Source organism: Balaenoptera musculus, chromosome 17 (assembly GCF_009873245.2).
Source record: "Balaenoptera musculus isolate JJ_BM4_2016_0621 chromosome 17, mBalMus1.pri.v3, whole genome shotgun sequence".
Taxonomy (NCBI): domain Eukaryota; kingdom Metazoa; phylum Chordata; class Mammalia; order Artiodactyla; family Balaenopteridae; genus Balaenoptera; species Balaenoptera musculus.
The window spans coordinates 8,548,461-8,568,559 of record NC_045801.1 but is presented as its reverse complement, the minus strand read 5'-3'; the positions used below and the strand labels follow the sequence as shown (position 1 = coordinate 8,568,559).

At 51.3% G+C, this 20,099-nt stretch overlaps 2 protein-coding genes across 6 annotated transcripts in view; one reads left to right on the top strand and one right to left on the bottom strand.

The window, feature by feature from the left end:
- TG (thyroglobulin) overlaps window positions 1-20,099 on the top strand; it is a 247,796-nt gene that overhangs the window by 214,411 nt on the left and 13,286 nt on the right. The window contains exons 44-45 of the mRNA XM_036831001.1: window positions 11,731-11,912; window positions 14,783-14,890. Of these exons, the coding sequence (XP_036686896.1) occupies window positions 11,731-11,912; window positions 14,783-14,890 (290 nt within the window). The remainder of the gene's footprint in view (window positions 1-11,730; window positions 11,913-14,782; window positions 14,891-20,099) is intronic.
- Window positions 1-20,099, bottom strand: part of SLA (Src like adaptor) — an 84,791-nt gene that overhangs the window by 58,816 nt on the left and 5,876 nt on the right. For 4 of the 5 annotated variants that reach the window (XR_005017100.1, XR_005017101.1, XM_036831003.1 and 1 more), the window contains exon 1: window positions 3,798-4,094. The exons of the other annotated variant lie outside the window; for it this stretch is intronic. The gene's annotated coding sequence lies outside the window, so the exon portion shown is untranslated. Of the gene's footprint in view, window positions 1-3,797; window positions 4,095-20,099 lie in introns of those variants that run through there. 5 annotated transcript variants of the gene reach the window in all.

The following is a 20,099-nucleotide window of genomic DNA, read 5'->3' as shown; positions in this document are numbered from 1 at the left end:
ATGCGACACCTCGTTCCACACTGCCCATCAGGGGAGGATGTGGAAATCTTTGTGCAGAAGATACTACATCCTCACAGCTCTGATTCTTTGGACCACGCGCTGGAAACGCATCCCAGCCATCTCCGACCTTAGAGAGAGAGGAAGAACTACATTCCCGGGAGCCTGGAGAATCATCCTAGAAGCAGGCCCCAGCAGCAAGTTCCCAGACTCCTCCCACCCCCAGTGGAAAAGCCATCCATCGGGGCTGGGGGGAGGGGAGCTTTTATTGGCAGTCTTGGTGCTGGGGTTGACCCTAGGGCAGCTCAAGTTTATATTTTCGGGTGATGCCAACCCATCGTAAGAGGATCGTCTGCGGCTGCCTTGGTGTTTCCTGGTCCTCTCCCAGCAGCATCTTGGGAGTTTCCCAACTCTGCCCTGAATTTCTGAACCCCCTCCAGCAGGGAACCTGCATCCAGAGGACTGGAAACCCTCCTCAACAATGCATTGAGTTTCCCTCTGAGGCTTTCAAGGAGATGTTTCCTTGGTCCACTTGCAAAGAAAGATCGTGTCTGCTGACAGAGCTCACTGCCTGCACCAGGAGATGGGTAGGAGAGTGTGCCCTCAAGTCCAGGCGCCAGAATAGGGAACCGGCTGGTTATTCCTGTCTGACTTCCCTTCTCCATTGATTCTCCTTTGAACAGGCGCTAGTGCAGTCGTTGGGTGGTTCTTGTGAGCCTGCATCCCGCTGGGAGCCCACCTAGGTGCTGACTGCTGTGGACAGTTGGGAGAAGGAGGGATGCAGTAACAGTCGGGTTTGAGGCCAAGTCCACACTTGCAGTGCCATTACATGCCGGCATCTGCTGAACGTGTACCTCCAGCCCCACTCTATACCTCCCGCCTGGGCTTTTCCCTTGAACTCTAGACTGGGTTAGCGCAGGGTCTACTTGACGTCTTCACTTAGATGTCTCATTGCTTCTCACTCTTAACACAGCCAAAATGAACTGCTGATTCCACTTATGTCCCCACCCCCAACCAGCTTATGCTCCCGCTGTCTTCACCATCTCAACAAACAGCAACCCAGACTCCAGACCTCTCTCTCTGCCTACCAGCATTCCGTCAGCACATCTATCTTCAAAATGTTTCCAACCCCCTCTCCCCACCTCTTCTGCCGTCACCCTGATCCTTGCCATCATCTTTCTCCGGGAGTTTTACAATGGCCCCCAACCATCTCCCTGCTTCTGGCTTTGCCCCCTTTGCTCTATGAGAACCACAGGGGCTGGAGTAATCCCTTTACGGTGTAAGTCAGATCACGTCACTCCTCTTCTTAAAGCCGTCCAGTGGCCTCAGCGCACGCAGAGGAAAAGCCACAGTCCTTAACGCCCACTATCTGATGTGGCCACTATTTGCTCTCTGACCTCATCTCCTGCGGCCCGCCTCCTCCCGCTCACCGTGCTGCAGCCTAACTGGTCCCTATGGTGTTCCTCAAATCTGCCGAGCACACTCCCACCTTAGGGTCTTCGCACTTTCTGTTCCCTCTTCTAGAATGTTCTTCCCCAGGTAACTCATTCCCTCACTTCCTTCAGGGTCTGCTTCTTTGGCGAGAACATCCTGGACCACTCTGGTGGGAAAGGCATCCACACCCCCAGCATCCTCTCTCCCCTTTATCCTGCTCCGCATCCTCAGCGCTTGTTCCCCTTGACGTGTTATATATTTGTCTACTGTATTTCTTCCTCCTCTAGAATGTGAGCCCCATGCGCTCTGAGACTTTATCTATTTTGCTTTCTGCTATATCTCTGGTGCCTACAAAAGTGGCTGGTACACAGTAAGTGCTCAATGAATCTTTATTCAATGGAAAGAATGAAATTATGGATCTGACCTAGGAGTCTTCAAGGAGTTAATTTATCCCCAAAGGACCCTATGGATCAGGGATTATTATCAGTAATGCTCAGATGGGAAACCAGTTCAGAGAGAAGCCAGAATTCAACTCCAAAGGCACCCTCTTTCCATCCCAGCCCTCTGGGAAAAGCCAGGCCTTCCCTCCATGAGCTTGTCGTCCAACAATGACAGCATGATAGGTGAGCACAAACCCAGCTAGAATCAGGGCCACTCGGTGCAAAGGGCTTTGCAGTTCCACCCACATTCTTCTTTTATCTCAGCCATAATGCTATGAGCTCCATACCCACGAACCAACATTTAACACCATTGTACTGAGGAAGAAATAGGTTTCGAGAGGTTTAATGATTGTCCCAAGGTCTACTCGCTAGTCATTTGCAAAGCCAAGTCTCCACTGAAGGTCCTCTGGCTCCAATTGGGGGTGCTTTGTGTGCTAAACTCTAAGACAGTGATGGAAATGCACTGGCACCACCTACAACACCCTACAGCCAGATCATAGCCCAGAGGAATAATCCTCAGAATCATGCCCAACACAGAAATGCCATGGAGTAGCGTGGACATCCAAGTGGGAACCGAGCTACCAGCTGCCCTCTGGAGGCAGTATTGAAGTTCCTTTTCTATTTCCAAACATGCTGCTCACTCGTGCCCTCCGGGTTGCCCTCCCTTCCTCAGCCTGCTCGTGACCTGCGTTCAGCATTGGGTTGTGGGTTTCTCCACTTCCCCCTGGAAGGCTCCATAGCACCTGAGTCCAGCTGCCATTAGCCGAGGAGAATCCCAGGATGGCACGTTCCTGAGGGCTTCCATCCCAGCGATTCCTTTCCCGAATCCTCTGTCCATCCATATGGGCCGAGCCCTTCCCACCCTGTCTGTGCTGAGAAGCAGGACATACCAACTGTAGAAAATTTCCACATCTGCCTAGAACAGGGTCTCAAGTAGGTTTTCCCAACACAGAGATCTGTTCATTTAGTCATGGGGACACTTCACAAGGTCACTTACTGTGTGCCAGATGCTGTGCTAGGTGTCTGGGGGCATCAATACAAATTAAATTCCTGCCCTCGGGGAGCTCAGTCAAGTAACAAAATAGAAAATGGGCAAAAGTAAGTAACTAAAATGCAGTTTGATACACACTATTTGGAGAGATGGTCATCCTACTGTAGGACCTCAGGGCAGTTAGGGAAGGGGGGGTGGGTCACTGGACCCACAGTGGCACTGCCAGCAGGAGTGACCCAGTGACGAAGGAACTGACCAGGACCCTGTTCCCCCAGCTGTCTGTCAACGGAGCGGGGAGAGTGCCCTGGGTGTCCATGGATTGTAATCAGGAGTATTTGAGTTCTCCAGAGCCTGAGCCTCAGTTTCCCTATCTGTAAAATCGGGAGATTATTAGTACATATCCTCATAAAGATGTTGAAAGAAATCATACATGCAGCAATGTCTGGCAAATACCATGTGCTTGATAAATGTTAGTTTTTCACTTAATTCTTTAACTGTACTACTATGGTCAGTATCCCAAGCTATTGTCCCCAGTCCAGAAGAATAATCCCGAGAAAGCAGGAATACAAAGGACGTACAATCACTAAATCACCTCGCCTGACCTGAGCCAATTTTCCAAATCATGGCAGATGCACACACATGCTTTCTCCTCATGCCACCCTGCATCAGTACCATCCAGAGCCCAACCCACAAACACACACCATCCAGCTCCCCGGGGGAAGTCACGGGAGGGGTAGATGTCCCTCCCACCCCAAGTGAGCCCCCGGACTCACCCGTCCATCACATCAGCGGAGACCCACTAAATTTCCGCAGCCCAAAGAGGTTGGGTAGGGCTTCCAGAGAGTCCATGTGAAGACCCTCACCCACTTACCACCCCCAGCCAGCTATGGCCCACCCAAAGAGTCTTAATGACACCAGCAAAGTTAACCACATACCCGTGGAACATCAGCGCTGCCTGAGATGCCTGGAAAGGCTCTGTTCGCAGAGAACAATCTTATTTTCTGAAGTAGCAGCTTTCTGTTGAAATTCTTCATCAGTTGCCGTGGTGGGGATTTTTCCCTCTCTTCTCTCTCTCTCTCTCTCTCTCTCTCTCTCCCTAACTGGTGAAATTGACAGTCTGCCTACATTAACCGGGCATTAATTTGCATGATCAAAAGCAGATTTGTTCCAAGAGGCAATGCTCTGCCTTCCCCTCCAAAGCACAAGCATCTCCAAGGAAGGCGAGAAAAATCAGAATCGGCGCCGCCGCTGAGGTGCCCCTGAGCTTGGCCAGGAGTTGGCCTCATCCAGGAGCAGGTGGGATGGGGGCCCTGCAGAGAGTAGAGAGGGGGAGGGCAGCCTGCCTGAGAGTCGGAAAGTGGCACCTGGCAGCCCCAGGCGCTGGCACGAGCTCCAGCCTGGGAAAATCAAGCCTCTGGTGACAGATTATAGCAGAGGATGGTACAGGAGTCCCAGGGAAGTACATGGATTTCCCGCGGAGAGGGGCTGCTGTACCGAATTCCCCAGCCCTTTGGGGTGGGGTGGTGCGAGGATCCCAGCCCTGGGCATCGTGAGGCTCTCTGGAGAGCCCGGGACCTGGAATCAGAGAAATGGGTCACAATTCCTCGCTTTAGCCGTGCAATTCAGGCAGGTTGCCTAACCAGTCGGAGCTGCCTTCTCATTCGGCTTTGAATGGGCACAGGGTGACCAGCCCTGCAGTTATGAGAGGACTTCTAGGTGAAGGAGACAGTGCCCAACCCCTGGGAACCACGCTGGGACCCCTCCACGCCGGCGCTGTAGCCATCCGGCCCTCAGAGTCGTCACACACGCACGGCACCTCGTCTAAGTGTCCCCCGGCCCTGATGCGTGGGATTATCATTCTCAGGGCAGAGGAAACCAGGGATCGGCGGGGTTGACTTGTCCCCCCAAAACAGTAACAGTATTTTCTGACTGTGCAGGTAAAAGATGAATGTAGGCTGGATTCATTATTATATATCCATTATTATCATATTTATTTTTTCTTCTGATTTTAAATTAAAAGGAACATTTTATCGTGTGCCCCTGCAATGATGGTGGGGTCTGGACACCGGGCCTGCTGGATGGTGGAGAGGTTGGCCCCTTGTCCCGTCACATCCACACGCAGTGGTCGGGGCAGGAGCGGTCCTGAGTTGATTCACGCATGCAGCCAACACATACTCACTGAGGGCTCTCCCCCAGGCTGGGGGGAAAGTTGTAACCCGAACCGATAAGGCTCCTGGCTCATGGAGTTTATGTTCTCGGGAGAGGACACAGGGATGCGTAAGCAGAGAAAGTAAGAGTTTTCAGATCTTGAAGAGTGCTCTGAAGAAAAGTGTAACGGTAATGGGAGAGGAAGTGATGCAACGGGGGAGAGCGCTTTCGCAGGGAGGTCAGGGAGGTGGCTTCCGGTTCTGAGTGATGAGAAGGGCCAGCTGTGGGGCGAGTGAGGTGAGGGGCCAGTGCAAAGGGCTGAGGCAGCGCTGGTTTGGGGGACACAGAAGGCCAGGTGCTGGGAAACCCAGTGGATGATGGAGGAAGCAGTAGGAGAGGAAGGCAGAAGTGTTGGAGGGACCTCTTAGGTCATCAGAAAAGTGACTTATTCTACTTGCAGGGGACAATTATCAGGAAGTTTTAAGTTAGAGAATGATCGTACTGATTCATCTTTTTTTTCTGTTTTTTTTTTTTTAGTAATCAGGAAAATTCACTTTATTATTATTTTTTAAAATAGTTTTACCATACAAATACAACATTGTAAATCAACTATGCTGATTCATCTTTTTAAAGAGCATTCTGGCAGCTCTATGGAAAATTGACTATGGAAGGGTAACAAAGGAAGTAGAGACCAGACTGAGGTCCATGGCGAGGTCCAGGGAGCAAGCTGGTATGTTAAATTAAGGTTAAAGACAGACGTGGTAATGGTGAGAAATGCCCAGATTTGGGATATATCTTAGATCGGCAGCTGGGTAGATGAGTTGGAAGTTCAGGAGAGAGTTCAGAGCTATAGATATGGATTTGGAAGAAAACCAGGAAACTATGATGTCACAGAAAGCCAAGAAAAGAAAGTTTTTCTGAAAGGAAGCCGAGGTCAAGTGTACAATGTCATTGGAAGTGGTGTGAGTTGAGCGCAGAGATCTGACCCCTGGACCTGACAGGATGTAGGTCCTGGGCGCCCTTGGTAAGGGCCATTTCAGTGGAGTTAGTAGAAGGCCTGACTGATCAGAGTAGGCTGAGGGGAGAGTGAGGAAGGGGTCATGTGCTTCCCAAACTCACCGTCTTTCCACTGTACCTCCATCTCCACTGGACACCAACCCTCAGCCAGGTTTCATGACCACTTCATTCATTGCCACATTACCTCTGCAACCTTACCAGGCTGTCCCATGGCAAGATCTGTGTCATGTTCATTTCAAATCCTCAGTTGCTGGCCAACAGTAGGTCTTTAATTTATGCCCATTAAATGAAAGAGTATTTGTGTCTCCACCTACCTCAGAGCTCTAGAGAATCCTGGGGGCATTTGTTCATTCATTCATCCTTTCAGAGTTCACCCGATTGCCTTTGGAGATGCTGCCCCAGGTCTCCCTCTTCTCAAACTTACCAAGTCATAACCATTTTGCATAACATCAAGAGTAATCGATGTACGAAAGTTAATCAAATATCTTCTGTGTACAAAGCACTCCTCCTCCAGTCCCCACTCCCCAGAGAAGATTGTCAGTGCTTCTGCCCCAGGATGGGAAGGAGAGGAGGAGGGAAAGAGCGCAGATGGGGCAGCAGGAGCGGATAGGAGGAGTGTATTAAGTCGTCCTCAGGAGGAGAATCAGCAGGATTGGGGTACAGCAGAGCACTGGGGAAGATGAGGAAGTGGGAGGAGTCGGGAAACATCTCTTTTCTAATCGGGTCACTGGGTACTGGTCTTCTTCACTGAGGTTAGGAAAATAGGAGGGGAAGAAGGTTCTGGAGGTGAGGAAGCACACACAGGCTGGAGAGAGATGTAGGAATTGTCAACTTACAGATCATTGTCGAAACAAAGGGAGGAAATGGTACCACCTCATGAGCACGTGTGGACGGAAGGGGACGAGAAAGGGCAGGGGTGGCAACTGGGTGGGGTGGGACATCAGCATTTAAAGTGGGCAAGACAGCCAGGTGGCGGGGAGGTTCAGAAATGAGCCCCAGATGGAGAATTTTATGGAAAAGGAGATGGGGAGGGTCACCGAGTCCAGGCAAGAAAGAGCCCCAGGCTGGGGTGGTGAGCAGCGCTGGCGTGGGCGCTGACCGTCAGTGACCTTGGCAAGCATGGAGGTGGGGGAGTGGAGGGGCCAGGGAGCTGTGGGGTGAGGGGTGAGTTCCCTGCACTGGGAACGCCGAGGTAGACAGACAGACACCTTGGCTGGCGTTTCGTTCTGGGTGGGGGTAGGAGTCACGGAGAGTTGCACATCGCAGGTTCTAAGAGGGGGGAGATTTACCCAGTGACGTCGCTGAACAAGCAGAGGGGAGGGTCCCTAGAGCGCTGGGCAGTGAGGCACCAGCCTCAGAGGGAAGGAGTGTCCCTTGGTCCAAGAAGAGGGAGAGGATTCGGGAAGAGCATCTGGACTGGCCCGTGTCCCTGAGAGTAGAGGATGGTGCGGGTGTATGGAGAGCTCTGAGGACGGTCTTGGGGTTCCGAGCAGCCTCGTGGGACCCACATGGCAGAAGAGAGGCAGGAAGAAGCAGCAGCTCCCGGGCTCCCTCCTGGGGCCCTGCGGAGCCCACACCCAACGCCCACTTCCCTCCAGTCTCAGCCCGCTGTCCTGCACGAGGCCCGAGGCCCATCTCATGAGCCCATTTACGATTTCAGCCCTCGCCAGCCAGCACCCTGTGCCCTCCCCCACCCTGCTTGTGCCATAGTGCTGATCGCCACCGAACCTCCTCTGTTACAAAGATTTGTCCTGTGCCATCCCTCCCCCGAACTCGACTAAAAGCCCCCGAAGGGCCAAGAACTTGGGCTGTATGGTTCCCCGATGTACCCCAGATGCCTGGAGCTGCTCCTGGCACATGCAGGCGCTTGACAGAAATTTGTTGACTGAACAGTGACTTGAAGATAAAGACCCTGCAGCAACGTGGCTGTCATCCTGTTTCTCAAACTTGGGGTGAACACAAGGACGCCTACTTTTAATAATTTACTAACCAGAGGGGAGAGAGAAGTCATATTTACTGTCACCCATTTGATAATAATTAATATTCTTTTGAGTCTAACATCAGCCCCAGGCACAGAGAGGGGTATTCAGTGAACGAACTTACTGACCAGCAATGAGTCTTCTGAGGTCGCCTGTGGATCCAGGTCCGAACCCCACACTCAGTTCCCTAGGTCACAGGCATCCAAGGTGACTGTGGACCCCTCCACAGTCGCTAAATGTTTCCCAGGGCTCTAACTTTTCTATGGGAGGTGTTAAGGACGGGCCTTTAAAACTGTGCCCTGCACCTGTGCCAATTCTTGATGGCCCTTAATGAGCCCAGGCCCAGCAAACCCGCCTCTGAGGCACGTCTTGCCTGTCATTACAGCTTGTGGCGTCAGCCCTGGCTTGGCAGTCACGTGGTAGCCACACCCCTCCCGCTGCCTCTCTAATTAAACCAGCAACAGCACCTGTGCTTCTGTCCTCGCCAAGAAGGAAGAGACCTGGGTCTTCCTGAAAACGGGCCCCTTCGCATCCCCACGCGCCCCCGGGGGGCTCAGATCCACACTCCAGCCATCTCTTCAAAATACTGACTGTGGACGCAGCCACGGCCCAGCTTGTCTCAGGGGCTCAGATCCCCTTAGAATGGGAAACGAATCGCAATCTTGTGGAAGCAGAACCTGGGCCCCTCCCTTTAACATTCTAGCCATGGAATTGTTCAGATTGTTGGAGGTACTTCTAGCAAGGCCCAGGGCTTGGTGCCCTGCTGCTCTTAAAAGGTGCCCTCTTGTGGAAAGAGTTTCCGCAGCACCCGTGAAGGAGGCTCTGTCCTTTGGGTGAGGTCAGTCGTTTTCTAGCAGTGATCCGGAAGAGGAGTTCCCAAGGGTCTGGATCCACAGCCAGCGGGACCAGCCTGGATCAGGCCTGGCTCTAAAGCATGGGCTCCCCTGGGCCAGCTGAGCTGCAGACACCTAGCCGCCGACATCGTGCTAACAGTGTGTAGGTGTCATCTCATTTAACCTCAGGACAGTTTTATGAAGAGGGTAATATTATTGTGCCCATTGTACAGAGGAGAAAACAAAGGCAGAGAGGGATTCAGTAAGTTGCCCAAGGTCACATAGCTAATACATAGCAAAGCTGGCATCCAAGCCCAGGTCTTTCCAGCTCTGGGATTTGAATCTAGGAGGTTTGACTTTGGACTTGCAGCCTCACCTGTGTTATCTCTATGAAGGTCAGTGTCTCTTCCATTCATTTGTCCAACACTTATTTCCTGGGCACCCGCTAGAGCCATGCGTGCCCCTCCGCTGCTTGGTAGTTCTGGAACATTAGACGTTAAACTGACAATAACAGCACCTGGGGATTCAGCGCAGCATCTTGAAGCACCCCAGGGGCCCCTGCCTGCGCCTGGGACAGGGCAATAGTAATCGCTCACAGCTACTGACCGTGTGTGCCCAGAGCTGTGCTAAGCCCCTTATATGCAGGTTTCATTGGAATTTGGCAATGATTCTATGCAACTGCCCAACTCATATGGTGATTTTGATGCTTCAGTGAAATACACATGCTAAATGTTTGACAATAATTGGAGTTATGCGAATGGTGACTAACATAGTTTTTGTGATAAAATATTCCAAAAACTCAGAAAAGAACAGAGAATAACATAATGCAAGTTTCCCCCTAAACTATTAGTAGGCTGTGAAGTCAATTAAATAGATTTCAGGCAGGCATTTTTGTATAGACTAGATTTGACTAGAATAGAATAGAATGGAAACTATCAGATACATCATGTATGTTAACAGCAATGAGTATGAATGTTATTCGTGAACGTTACTACAGGCATTGAGTGTGAGTGTGTGTGTGTGAATTCCGCATGTATAAAATGTCTTTTTTATCATAGATCATGGTCAGAAATAGTTGATATAAAAAACACGGATATAAGAAACACATCACTATTCAGATTTAACAGATATTAATATTTTGCCACGTTTGCTTCAGGTCTTTTTCCAAAAAATAACCCGTTATAGATAGATAATGAAGATAGATAGATAGAGTTCAAACGAAGCCCTTTTTGCACACCTCTCCCTGTCTCCTTTCCTCATCTCTCCAGAAGCTGGTGTGTGGCCACCAGCAGACGTGCCTCTGATCAGTGATTCCAGCCACTGGTCCAGCCTCTTGGGGAGCCAGGCTGAAGGCAGTCCAACCCAGGACCCCAGGATGGGCTGAAAGAGTGTCTCAGACGGAAGGGGTCGCTTACCGATCACACCCACGCCTTGCATTCTAATCACAGTTCCTGGCTGCTTGGTAATGTTTAGAAAAACAATTTAAACATGTCAGGGTATCCTGATAAGCTCATGTCAGTGTTGAAGTAAGAGCCTAGAAATATGTAAACACACGTCCTAGGACCGTACAAGGGCCGAGGGGTCTGGATCTCCCGTGCCAGAGCTGCCTCACTGACAGTCGCTCCGCCCCTTGTCTTCAGAAATGAGGAAACTGAGTCCAGAGGGGAGGACATGGCCTCCCCAGGCTCTCCCAGGCGGACAGGGTAAGAAAGGAAGGAAGGAAGAGGAGGAAGACAAATACCATATGATTTCGCTCGTATGGGAAACAAACAAATGAGCAAACCAAACCAAGCAAAAATAAACTCGTAGCTACAGAGTAGTGGTGACCAGGGCGGGAGGGTTGGGGAGAGGGCAAAATGGGTAAAAGGGATTAACTTCAGTTTCATTTACTGGCTCAAGTGTGCGTGACCAGACGGAAACTAACCCTTTGGTGGTGAGTGTGCTGTAGGGCACACAGGAGTAGGAACGGAATGTTGGACACATCGAACTTATACAATGTCATAAGCCAGTGTTATCTCGATTTAAAAATAAATCTTAAAAAGAAGAGAGAAAAAAGAGAGTGAGGAAGAAAGAAAAAGGAGGAAAGAAGGAAGGAAGGAAAGGAGGGAGGGAGGGAGGAAGGGAGGGAGAAAGAGTTATTTCCATCTGACACACATCCCAGAGAGCTCCCTGCCTTCCCTGCCCATCCTATAGAAAAGAGCCCTGCCCCTTCCCTTCACCCTGCTCCGTTTCTCTTCACAGCACCTGTTCCGGATGAACTGCACAACTCTTTGCTTATTTTCCGTCTCCGCCCACTAGAACGCAAGGCCCTTGAGAGCAGGGAGCTTGATTAGCATGTTCAGGGCTGTTTCCCAGGCCTAGCAAGCCGCTGGCCCTGGACCAAGAGTGTGTCTATCAGTAGAAAAGGGTACAGACAGTGTCCCTACGTTGAGTGCTTGAGTCAGCGAATGAGACTGATGTTAGCTCTCCTAACAAAACCAGGTGACAAGCTGGCTGAGAGAGTCAAGTGCACGAGCACGCGTGAGACCTGTGACCAGCCTGCAACAAAGGCTTGTGTTCAGTGAGCACTTATTAGGCACCAGGCGCCATTTTCAGGGCTTCACGTGTATGAACCCTTTTAACCCTCACCGCCACCCTGCTCGGTGGGGGGGGGGCTCCACTGTGTCCACCTTCAGGCAGGCACAGAGGGGTACAGGTGCTTGTTTAAGGCCACACAGCTAGAAAGAGGCAGAGCTGGGATTCCCACCAGGCAGTCCGGCTCCAGCTCCCACGCACTTCTCGCCATCTTCCACTGCCTCTGAGAGAGAAAATTCTAGACCAAGGGCTTGAGCTATGCTCAGTCGGGCCTTTCAGAATCTGACTGGGGAATTTCCATATATTTTTTTTTTAAGCAATTTGAGGAAAGTCAAGGCCGGACCAGTAGCAAAACAGCCTTTTACCAGGCGCTGCAGAATTCTCTGGGCGGCGAGGCAGCGGACAACCGCGTGCAGGCTGCGGCGACGTGGTACTACTCCCTGGAGCACGGCGCGGACGACTACGCCTCCTTCTCCCGCGCCCTGGAGGCGGCCGCGAGGTGAGCCGTCCTGCCTCCGCCTCCGCCTCCCCGAGGCCGTGGGGATGCTCAGATCCCCCGGAGAACCGGGGCCTGGTGCTGCTGCTTCATCTGTGTCAGTCGTTCAGTCCACGGCGCAGGCTGCCTGCCCGCCAGCGGGAGACACGAGGGGTGACCCACCCCTCCCCTCCGTGGTGCGCGTGCGCCATCAGAGGGTGCCTGCTTGGATATGCCCCGAGCCGAGAAGCGGCGCTCAGCTGGTGTGGATGGAGAGCGGGCGGGGGGCAGTCCAGCAGAGAGGACCCCGCCTCCAGCCCAGTACCTGGACCCCTGCTGCCCTTGAGAACAGCGCGAGGAGCGCTCCAAGGGTGGCTGGAGCCCAGGCCTCGTAAGCATCGGTATTTTTCAAGGCTCCCGCAGGTGACTCTGCTGGGCGGCCAGAGTTTACCTTCCACAGGAAATGGAGGCCTAGACAGGGGAAGGTTTGTGCCTGATGTCACACCCAGAACAGAAGGCCCAGGGCTCCTGAAGCCGTGCATCCCCTTCCCGGGGTTGGGGGGTGCTGTTTCTGCACTCACTGCTTATGGGTCCTGTTGCTCAAGTTCGCTGCTTCAAGCTTCCTTCCCTGGGAAAGTCTGCCCAGGTCCCCCAACCCAAGAGTGGTCAGTGGGTGCCTCCACCCATCACAGGCTCTGCCGTCCCCAGAATGTCCCTCTCAGCACCGTCAAGAGATAGCCAGGATTCCAGTTCTCTCTGCCTGCAGAGCCCCCTGGGATGAGACCACAGTGGGGACTCCAGCTCTCGTGTCACCTTTGAGCTCCTCACGGGCCGCTCGACATGTTCTGTTTCCCTGTCAGGCCCCCCACCAAGCCGGGAGAGTGCAGTCAGGTGGTTTCCGCATCCTGTAACTTCTTTCCTGTCCTCGGGGAGGGAGGTCCACGCTGGCCTTTGCTCTTTGTCCCCGGGGACAGAGCCACTGTCATGGCTCAGAGGCCTCTGCTGAACTTGACTCTGTTGAGAAGAGATGGACTGAAGGATGTTGAGGCCCACTGTCCTGCTTGGTCACTCCTCCCAGGAGTCTGTGGCTTCCAATCAGAGGGTCACGAGATCAGAATAAAACTTTGTACCACCCCCTGGGACCTTGGGGACCAGGAAGTCTCTAATTTTCCTTCTAGTGGAGAGCTCAGCTTTGAACAAAATAGCCAACACCTATTCCTGAGGGCCCAGCCCCAGACTGGACCTGAAGAACTCACAGAGGTCCGAATCCTGGACCCTGAGAGGCTCACAGCCAAGTCGGGACTGGCTTAGATCAATGTTGTAGAAAGAGCTCAGGGCTAGAGTTCATAAACCTATGTTCATTCTTGCCCCAACTTTGCTTGTAACTGTCTTTGAGGACAATCTGTGAACAGGGGCAAGAGCAGGGGTCTGAAGGAGGGCAGGTAACCAAAAAAGGCTTCATTGAGGAGGTGGACTCCATTCCTGCCTTAGCCCAGGTCCTCATTCTCTCCTGGCCAGACTGAGGCAGCAGCCTCCACAGGCCTCCCTGCCTCCAGTCTCCTCGGCAAGGCTCGTCCATAGCACTGCCAGGGTGGAATTCTCTGTAGGTCTGCTCCCACCCCTGTCCTGCTCACCACTCCTCAGGGGACCATGAGGTAAAGAGGGCTGCCTTCATCTGCCCTTCCAGACCCTCCCACCAGCCCCACCCTCTATGAGAGCCTTTCCTGTAAACCCTGGAGGTGCTGGTCTCAGTCGCCAGAGGAGGGGTAGGCAGCCCTCCTCAGTGATGGACTTTTATGGGGGTTATCAGAATCTCTGCTGTAGGTGCAGGGCTTCAGTAGTTGTGGCTCGCGGGCTCTAGAGCACAGGCTCAGTAGTTGTGGCGCACGGGCTTAGTTGCTCCGCGGCATGTGGGATCTTCCCGGACCAGGGCTCGAACCTGTGTCCCCTGCATTGGCAGGCGGATTCTTAACCACTGCGCCACCAGGGAAGCCAAGGGTCAGGCCCTTGGGCCCCATTTCTCAGCTGAGGAGGTGGAGCATCAAGGAGACGCAGGGATGCTGAGTGGGATTCAAAGCCTGGTGGCCCCAGACCAACCAAATTCGGCCTGATTCTAGCCACGCCTGCCTGCCTCTGGGCACGCAGCTCGTGCAGGACCACGCGCAGGACCCCACTGCTGAAAGCGGGTGCTTCTGAGATTTATTCACATCACCCCCAAAGAGGGAGTGGATGTGGAGCTTTGGGAATCTAAAGCAAGGCTCTCAGCCTCCTCACTGTTGACATTTGGGGCTGGATAATTCTTTGCTGTGGGGTCTGTCCTGTGCATTATAGGATGTTTAGCAGCGTCCCTGGCCCCTTCCCACTAGGTGCCAGTAAAAACCTTCCACTCCCAGCTGTGACAACCAAAAGTGTCCCCCAGACATTGCCGAACATCTTCTGGAGCGTAGAGGCGTCCCAGCTGAGAGCCACTGGTCTAAAGGTGTCATACACCCGAAACGTCCCTGAGGTCTCCATCTTCCTTCAGAAAGCACAATTATTTTATGTTCAGCTTCATAGTATATTATATTCATTTTACTATAAAATGTTTTGCTCCCAAGTCTTTGAGTAAAATTGATGTCCTGGGAAGATGTTTGTCCCATGGATCTCTTGACCCTGCGATGCATCTTATGGACATAGTGTGTGATCGTGGCCGTCCATGAAGCAGGCTGGACCGTGTGCCAGCAGGGGCGAGAGGAGAGCTGGAGGGTGCGAGGACGGGGTGGGGGGTGTTCTCTGCAGGCCTACGCAGAGGGGCTGGTGGCCCAGGGCCCTTGCCTGGAAGAAGCCTTTACCCGGCACTGTTGTCCATAGAGCTGTGCATAGCTGGACCTCATCCTCTGTCCTCCTCTCACCAGGGACTACTTTATCATCTGCCCCGTGATCGACATGGCCAGACACTGGGCAAGGAGAGCCCAAGGAAACGTCTTCATGTATCACGCTCCTGAAAGCTACGGCCACAGCAGGTAAGGTGGCTGCGTGGCCACAGCGGGTGTTGGCACACAAAGAGAATCTGGCAGAGGGTCCCTGTCACTTCTGTGATCCACAGGGCAGCAGAGAAAAGAGGGCAGGACCATCATACAAGTCCTGGTTTAATGACATGGGACGCGTCACTTAACTTTTCTGAGTCTCAGTTTTATCATCTGAAAAATGGGTAAAATAGTAATCACCACTTTATCTCACAGCATTGTAGGAAGAGCAAGTAAAATAAAAGATACAGAAAGCAGTTTGGAATTGCAACATTAGATATTCACTGATTGACCTGGCTTGGGGGGAGGAGCCATCTTTATTAATCCTACCTGTTTATGTCTCTAAAAACTGAACACTTAGCTTAACTTAAGAAAATGACTTTCCAAGGTATAAAAAGATTTCTTTTGCAACAAAAGGAGTTTTATTTACCCCTAATTTATATACCCTTCTCACTTCCAGAATAAGTTCAATGTATCTTATAATAAAAGTCTCAAGTGCAATAAAATTATCAAAACGGAAAAGAAAAATAAGAGGTACAAGTAAAAGAAAACCAATGATAAAGGAAGGGGCAACCAATGGGCCCAGAATGTGATCCTGAGTTTCCCAGAAGTCAAAGAAAAGATTTAAAAGTAAAGAAGAAAAGAACAAACGTTCGGTTTTCATAGCGCCATCAGCTAAACAAAGGAACAGAGAGGAGTGGTGTCATAAGACATATTTGGTCTCGGCCAGTGGGAGGGCAAAGCAACGTGCACCACTGGGGCACAAGGTTTCCAGGGCATTGGAGGGAGGACTGAGGCCACATGTTCTACTTCTTCGTGACCTTACCGTCCTTCACCTGAGCTCCTCACCTGAGCTCCTCATCTGAGCTCCTCACCTGTGCTGGAAAACCCCAGGTCCCTCCAGTGCTGGGCCAGTAACTTCCCACATAGTCGGATGTGATTCCCACAAATTACATCAGATTAGCCACTTCACACTGGAGCTCCTTTGGTAACAGAATGTCAGGGGGTCAGGTGTCACAAGATGCCAGAGTGTGTTGCTTCATTTCATACGAGAGTATGAAGCAAGGACATCCATCGCCCATGTCCGTGGTCTGTTTGGGCTGCAGGGAGACTGGATGTAAGAAAGTCAACTTTTTTGGGGGGGCTGTGTTGGGTCTTCGTTGCTGCGTGTGGACTTTCTCTAGTTGCGGTGAGCGGGGGCTACTCTTTGTTGCAGTGCGCAGGCTTCTCATTGCAGTGGCTTCTCTTATTGCGGAGCATGGGCTCTAGGCCTGCGGGGTTCAGTAATAGCAGCGCGCGGGCTCAGTAGTTGCAGCATGCAGGCCCTAGAGCTCACGGGCTTCAATAGTTGCGGCACATGGGCCCAGTAGTTGTGGCACGCGGGCTCTAGAGTGCAGGCTCAGTAGCTGTGGCGCACGGGCTTTGTTGCTCCGCAGCATGTGGGATCTTCCCCGACCAGGGATCGAACCCGTGTCTCCTGCATTGGCAGGTGGATTCTTAACCACTGCGCCACCAGGGAAGTCCCGAAAGTGAACTTTAGAGCTGAAGGATGAGCTCCACTACTTGCCAGCTGTGCAACCTTAGGCAGGCTCCTTTGCCTCTCTGATCTTCAGTTTCCTCATCTACAAAATGAGGCTAATAGTTTCCTCTCACTGAGTCGGTGTTGATAATATCTGGATTATAAATTATCCCACTTTAACCTGTGTTGCTTTGCAACAGCATCAAGGGACGTCTTACAAACATACACGATTTCTTATTATAATTGGCAATATCCCTATAGTAGGTTGAATAATGGTCACCTGAAGATACCAGGTCCTAACCCCTGAAACCTGTAAATGTTACCTTATAAGGAAAAGGGGGCCTGCAGATGTGATTAAGTTAGGGATCTTGACGTGGGAAAACTATCCTGAATTATCCCAGTGGGTCCTAAATGCATTCACAAGTGTCCTTATAAGAGAGAGCAGAGAGAGATTTGCTACACATAGAAGAGGAGGCAACGTGACCACAGAGGCAGAGATTGGAGTGATGCACCCACAAGCAAGAAATGCCAGCACCCACCAGAGCTGGAGGAAAGAGGAGTGGCTTCTTCCCTAGAGCCTCCAGAGAGGGCCTGGCCCTGCCCACACCTGGAGTTTGGCTCAGTGAAACCGATTTTGGACTCCGGGTCTCCAGAACTATGAGACAGTAAATTTCTGTTGCTATAAAGTCACCAGAGTTTGTGGTAATTTGTTACAGGAGCCATGAGAAACTAATACAGACCCCCAAACATTTTTCCTAAACAAGCACTCTTTACCTGGTTTCCCCCAACGGGTTATTCAATTTATAACACTTCATGGAACATCCATCTTTATGAGGGCAGCGGTGTTGAAAAGAGCATCTCTGTGTTATAGATAAAGAGTCTGAGGTTCAAGGAGTTCCACGTGATTTCCCCAAGGACAAGCAGCAGTCGGTTATACAGCAGTGACCTACTCATAGCTTCTCCGAGCCCCAGAATTCTCTTTCCACTAAAACACGCGGTCTCTCTGCTTAGAACTATTTATAATTCCAACTTGATTTACTTCCTAGATTCAAGCAACTGCCTCCAGGTTGTGGGAAGGGAAGTAAATGCCAGGCTAGGGTTCTGGTGAGAAGGCATTCGGGAGAGAAGGAATGGTGAGAAGAACCGAGGGTTTGGACAGAGATGAAAGGAAGTCTCATAATCCCGTGGCCACCACGTCCAGGAGGCCAGACCACATCCAGGGAGGCCAGGCATGGGGAGCCATTCGTGGAGTGCTCCCAAATGCCAGGGCTCTCAGGAGTTCACGCCCAGAGCACGAGTTCTTCAAGCTGGTTCTCTGCCTTCCCCTCTTTTACGGCAGAGATTGTAGCAGAAGCCGCGATACTCCTGCAGCAAGTCCCTCAAAAGCCTTCAACATGTGCATACACCTTGGAACTCCAAAAGTTCCAAGTGGCAAAAAAATAAGAACTGCACCTGTTATATGAGGACAAAAGCAATCAAAACATAACGTAGCAAAAGGATCCATATGATTCCAACCAGCATCAGTAATGCTTTGAGCCCACCTGTGTTTGGTTCCTAGGGCTGCTGTTACAGAGTACCATACCCTGGCGGGTTTAGAACAACAGGTATCGTCTCACCGTTACGGAGGCCGGGAGTCTGAAATCAAGGTGTTGGCACGGCCGCGCTCCCTCTGGAGGCTCTAGAGGACGATCTGCTCCAGGCACCCCATGCCCCAGCTTCTGGAGGCCTCAGGCATTCCTTGGCTTGCAGACAACATCTTTCCACTGTGTGTCTGTGTGCAAATTTCTCCTTTTTATAAGGACACCAGTCAGACTGGATTAAGGCCCACCGCAATGACCTCATTTTAACTTGCTTATCTCTGCAAATACCCTATTCCCAAAGAAGGTCATATTCTGAGGTCCTAGAGGTCAGGGTTCCGGCATATATTTAAGGGGGACAGAGTTCAACCCAAAGCACCACCCTTCTCTCTAACGTGACAGCCCTGCTGGGGAGGCTCCCGAGGGGCAAGGGTGCAAAGCAGGCTGTTCTGGACCTGGGATCGGGGTGGTTCCCGGAGGAGCAGCCCTTGAACAGAATCCAAACCACATCCTCAGTCTCTTGTGGCCAGTTTGGGTTTCTCTGTTGCTGAAAAGCATCCTCACGCCCCTCTGGGGACCCACAGACAGGCCGCCACTGCGCTGATCCACAGAACCTTCCTTGAAAGGAAGCCACGCCCGTGCATCAGAACCACACAAAGTGCCTCCCGGGTCACCTCAGGGCCTAGAGACCCTCCTGGCACAGAGGAGGTATAGTAGTGCTCAGGAAATCATGCTGAAGGACAGAAGCTGATCCAACTACCTCAGTTGACAGGTGGGAAAGGGTCTCTTCCACTCTAGTTTACAGGCTCCTTGGGGCTCGGTTTTGCTATCTGCAAAATGGGAGTAAGGAGGTGGGACAGGTCAGGAGTACTGATTCTTCACTGGGCTCTGTGGACCCGGGGGAGGAGGAGAGCGAGATGGAGGGTCCGAGCTTCCCAGCCCCTTTCTCTCTACTTCATAACTGAGCTTCAAGTAAAATTTCAAGGTCATTCAGTTTACAGAGATGTGAAAAATGTCTGGGCTCAATCACCTTTCAGACACCTTCTGACTCTGACATTTTATCAGTTTGGGAGGAAAGAGACACTCAGAGCCACTGAAACATTTTACAGGCAGAGATGTTGCCAACTGTACAAAGGCAGAAAGTGTCCTGGGTAGAGCAGCGACTCTGGGCCAACTGCCTTGTTAGAAGCCCGTCTTGACTCTTATTAGCTCAGGGACCTAAGGCAAGTCACTTAACCTCCTTGGTGACAGTTTCTTCAACTGAAAATGGGAAGAATAATAATCGTACCTACTTCAGAGGGTTATTGTGATCATTTGTGTATAGAACGGGACCTGGCAAACAAAGTGGTAAGAGTGTGTCATTATTCTCGTCCATCAGAACACGTTCTTGATATCTTTCTGGGCATATATCATCTCTCCCCACCACAACCATAATATGGTGCCATCTATATAGTAGATACTTGAATCAATGAATGAATCATAGAAACTAACCCATTGTTGGCAAGTTTATCTTTTCTGCTCGAAAAGACATCTCTCTCACTCTGCCCTGGAGCTGTCACACTCTCATTTATTTCTGGCTGAAATCTACAGACTTAAAATATATGCGCGTGCCTTATGGTTTCAGCCATCTGTCTGTGAGCATATATTAGCTTTCCTGGCATAGCTAGTGAACAAAACACAATAAATTACCACTTTCTTGCAGACTCTTGTTAATTGATCACAGCATTGCATGCTCACCTGGATTATGTAGATGAGATTTGCATCTCTGAAATTGAGGGCCAACTTTTGTGAGGAAAGAATAAGTGTAATGGATGGGGGAGGAGACAAAAAAAGGAAAATCTACAGTGTGAGAAGAAGGTGCAATTTTAAGATCCAGATTCAAAGAATCATAGACTATGTAAGATGATTTCATCCAACTCATTTTACAGATAAAGAAACAAACGCCCAGAGAAGACTGGAATTATGTCCCAGTCACAGAGTCGTAAGCGGCAGTCTGGACTCAAAGCCTGCCTCCTGCCCTTTCTCCAGTTTTCTTTCAATTGCACCCACTTCAACCCAAAGCCTCTGAGTGCCTGCCACGGCTAGGTCCACCTGCTAGCTGTGCGACTTT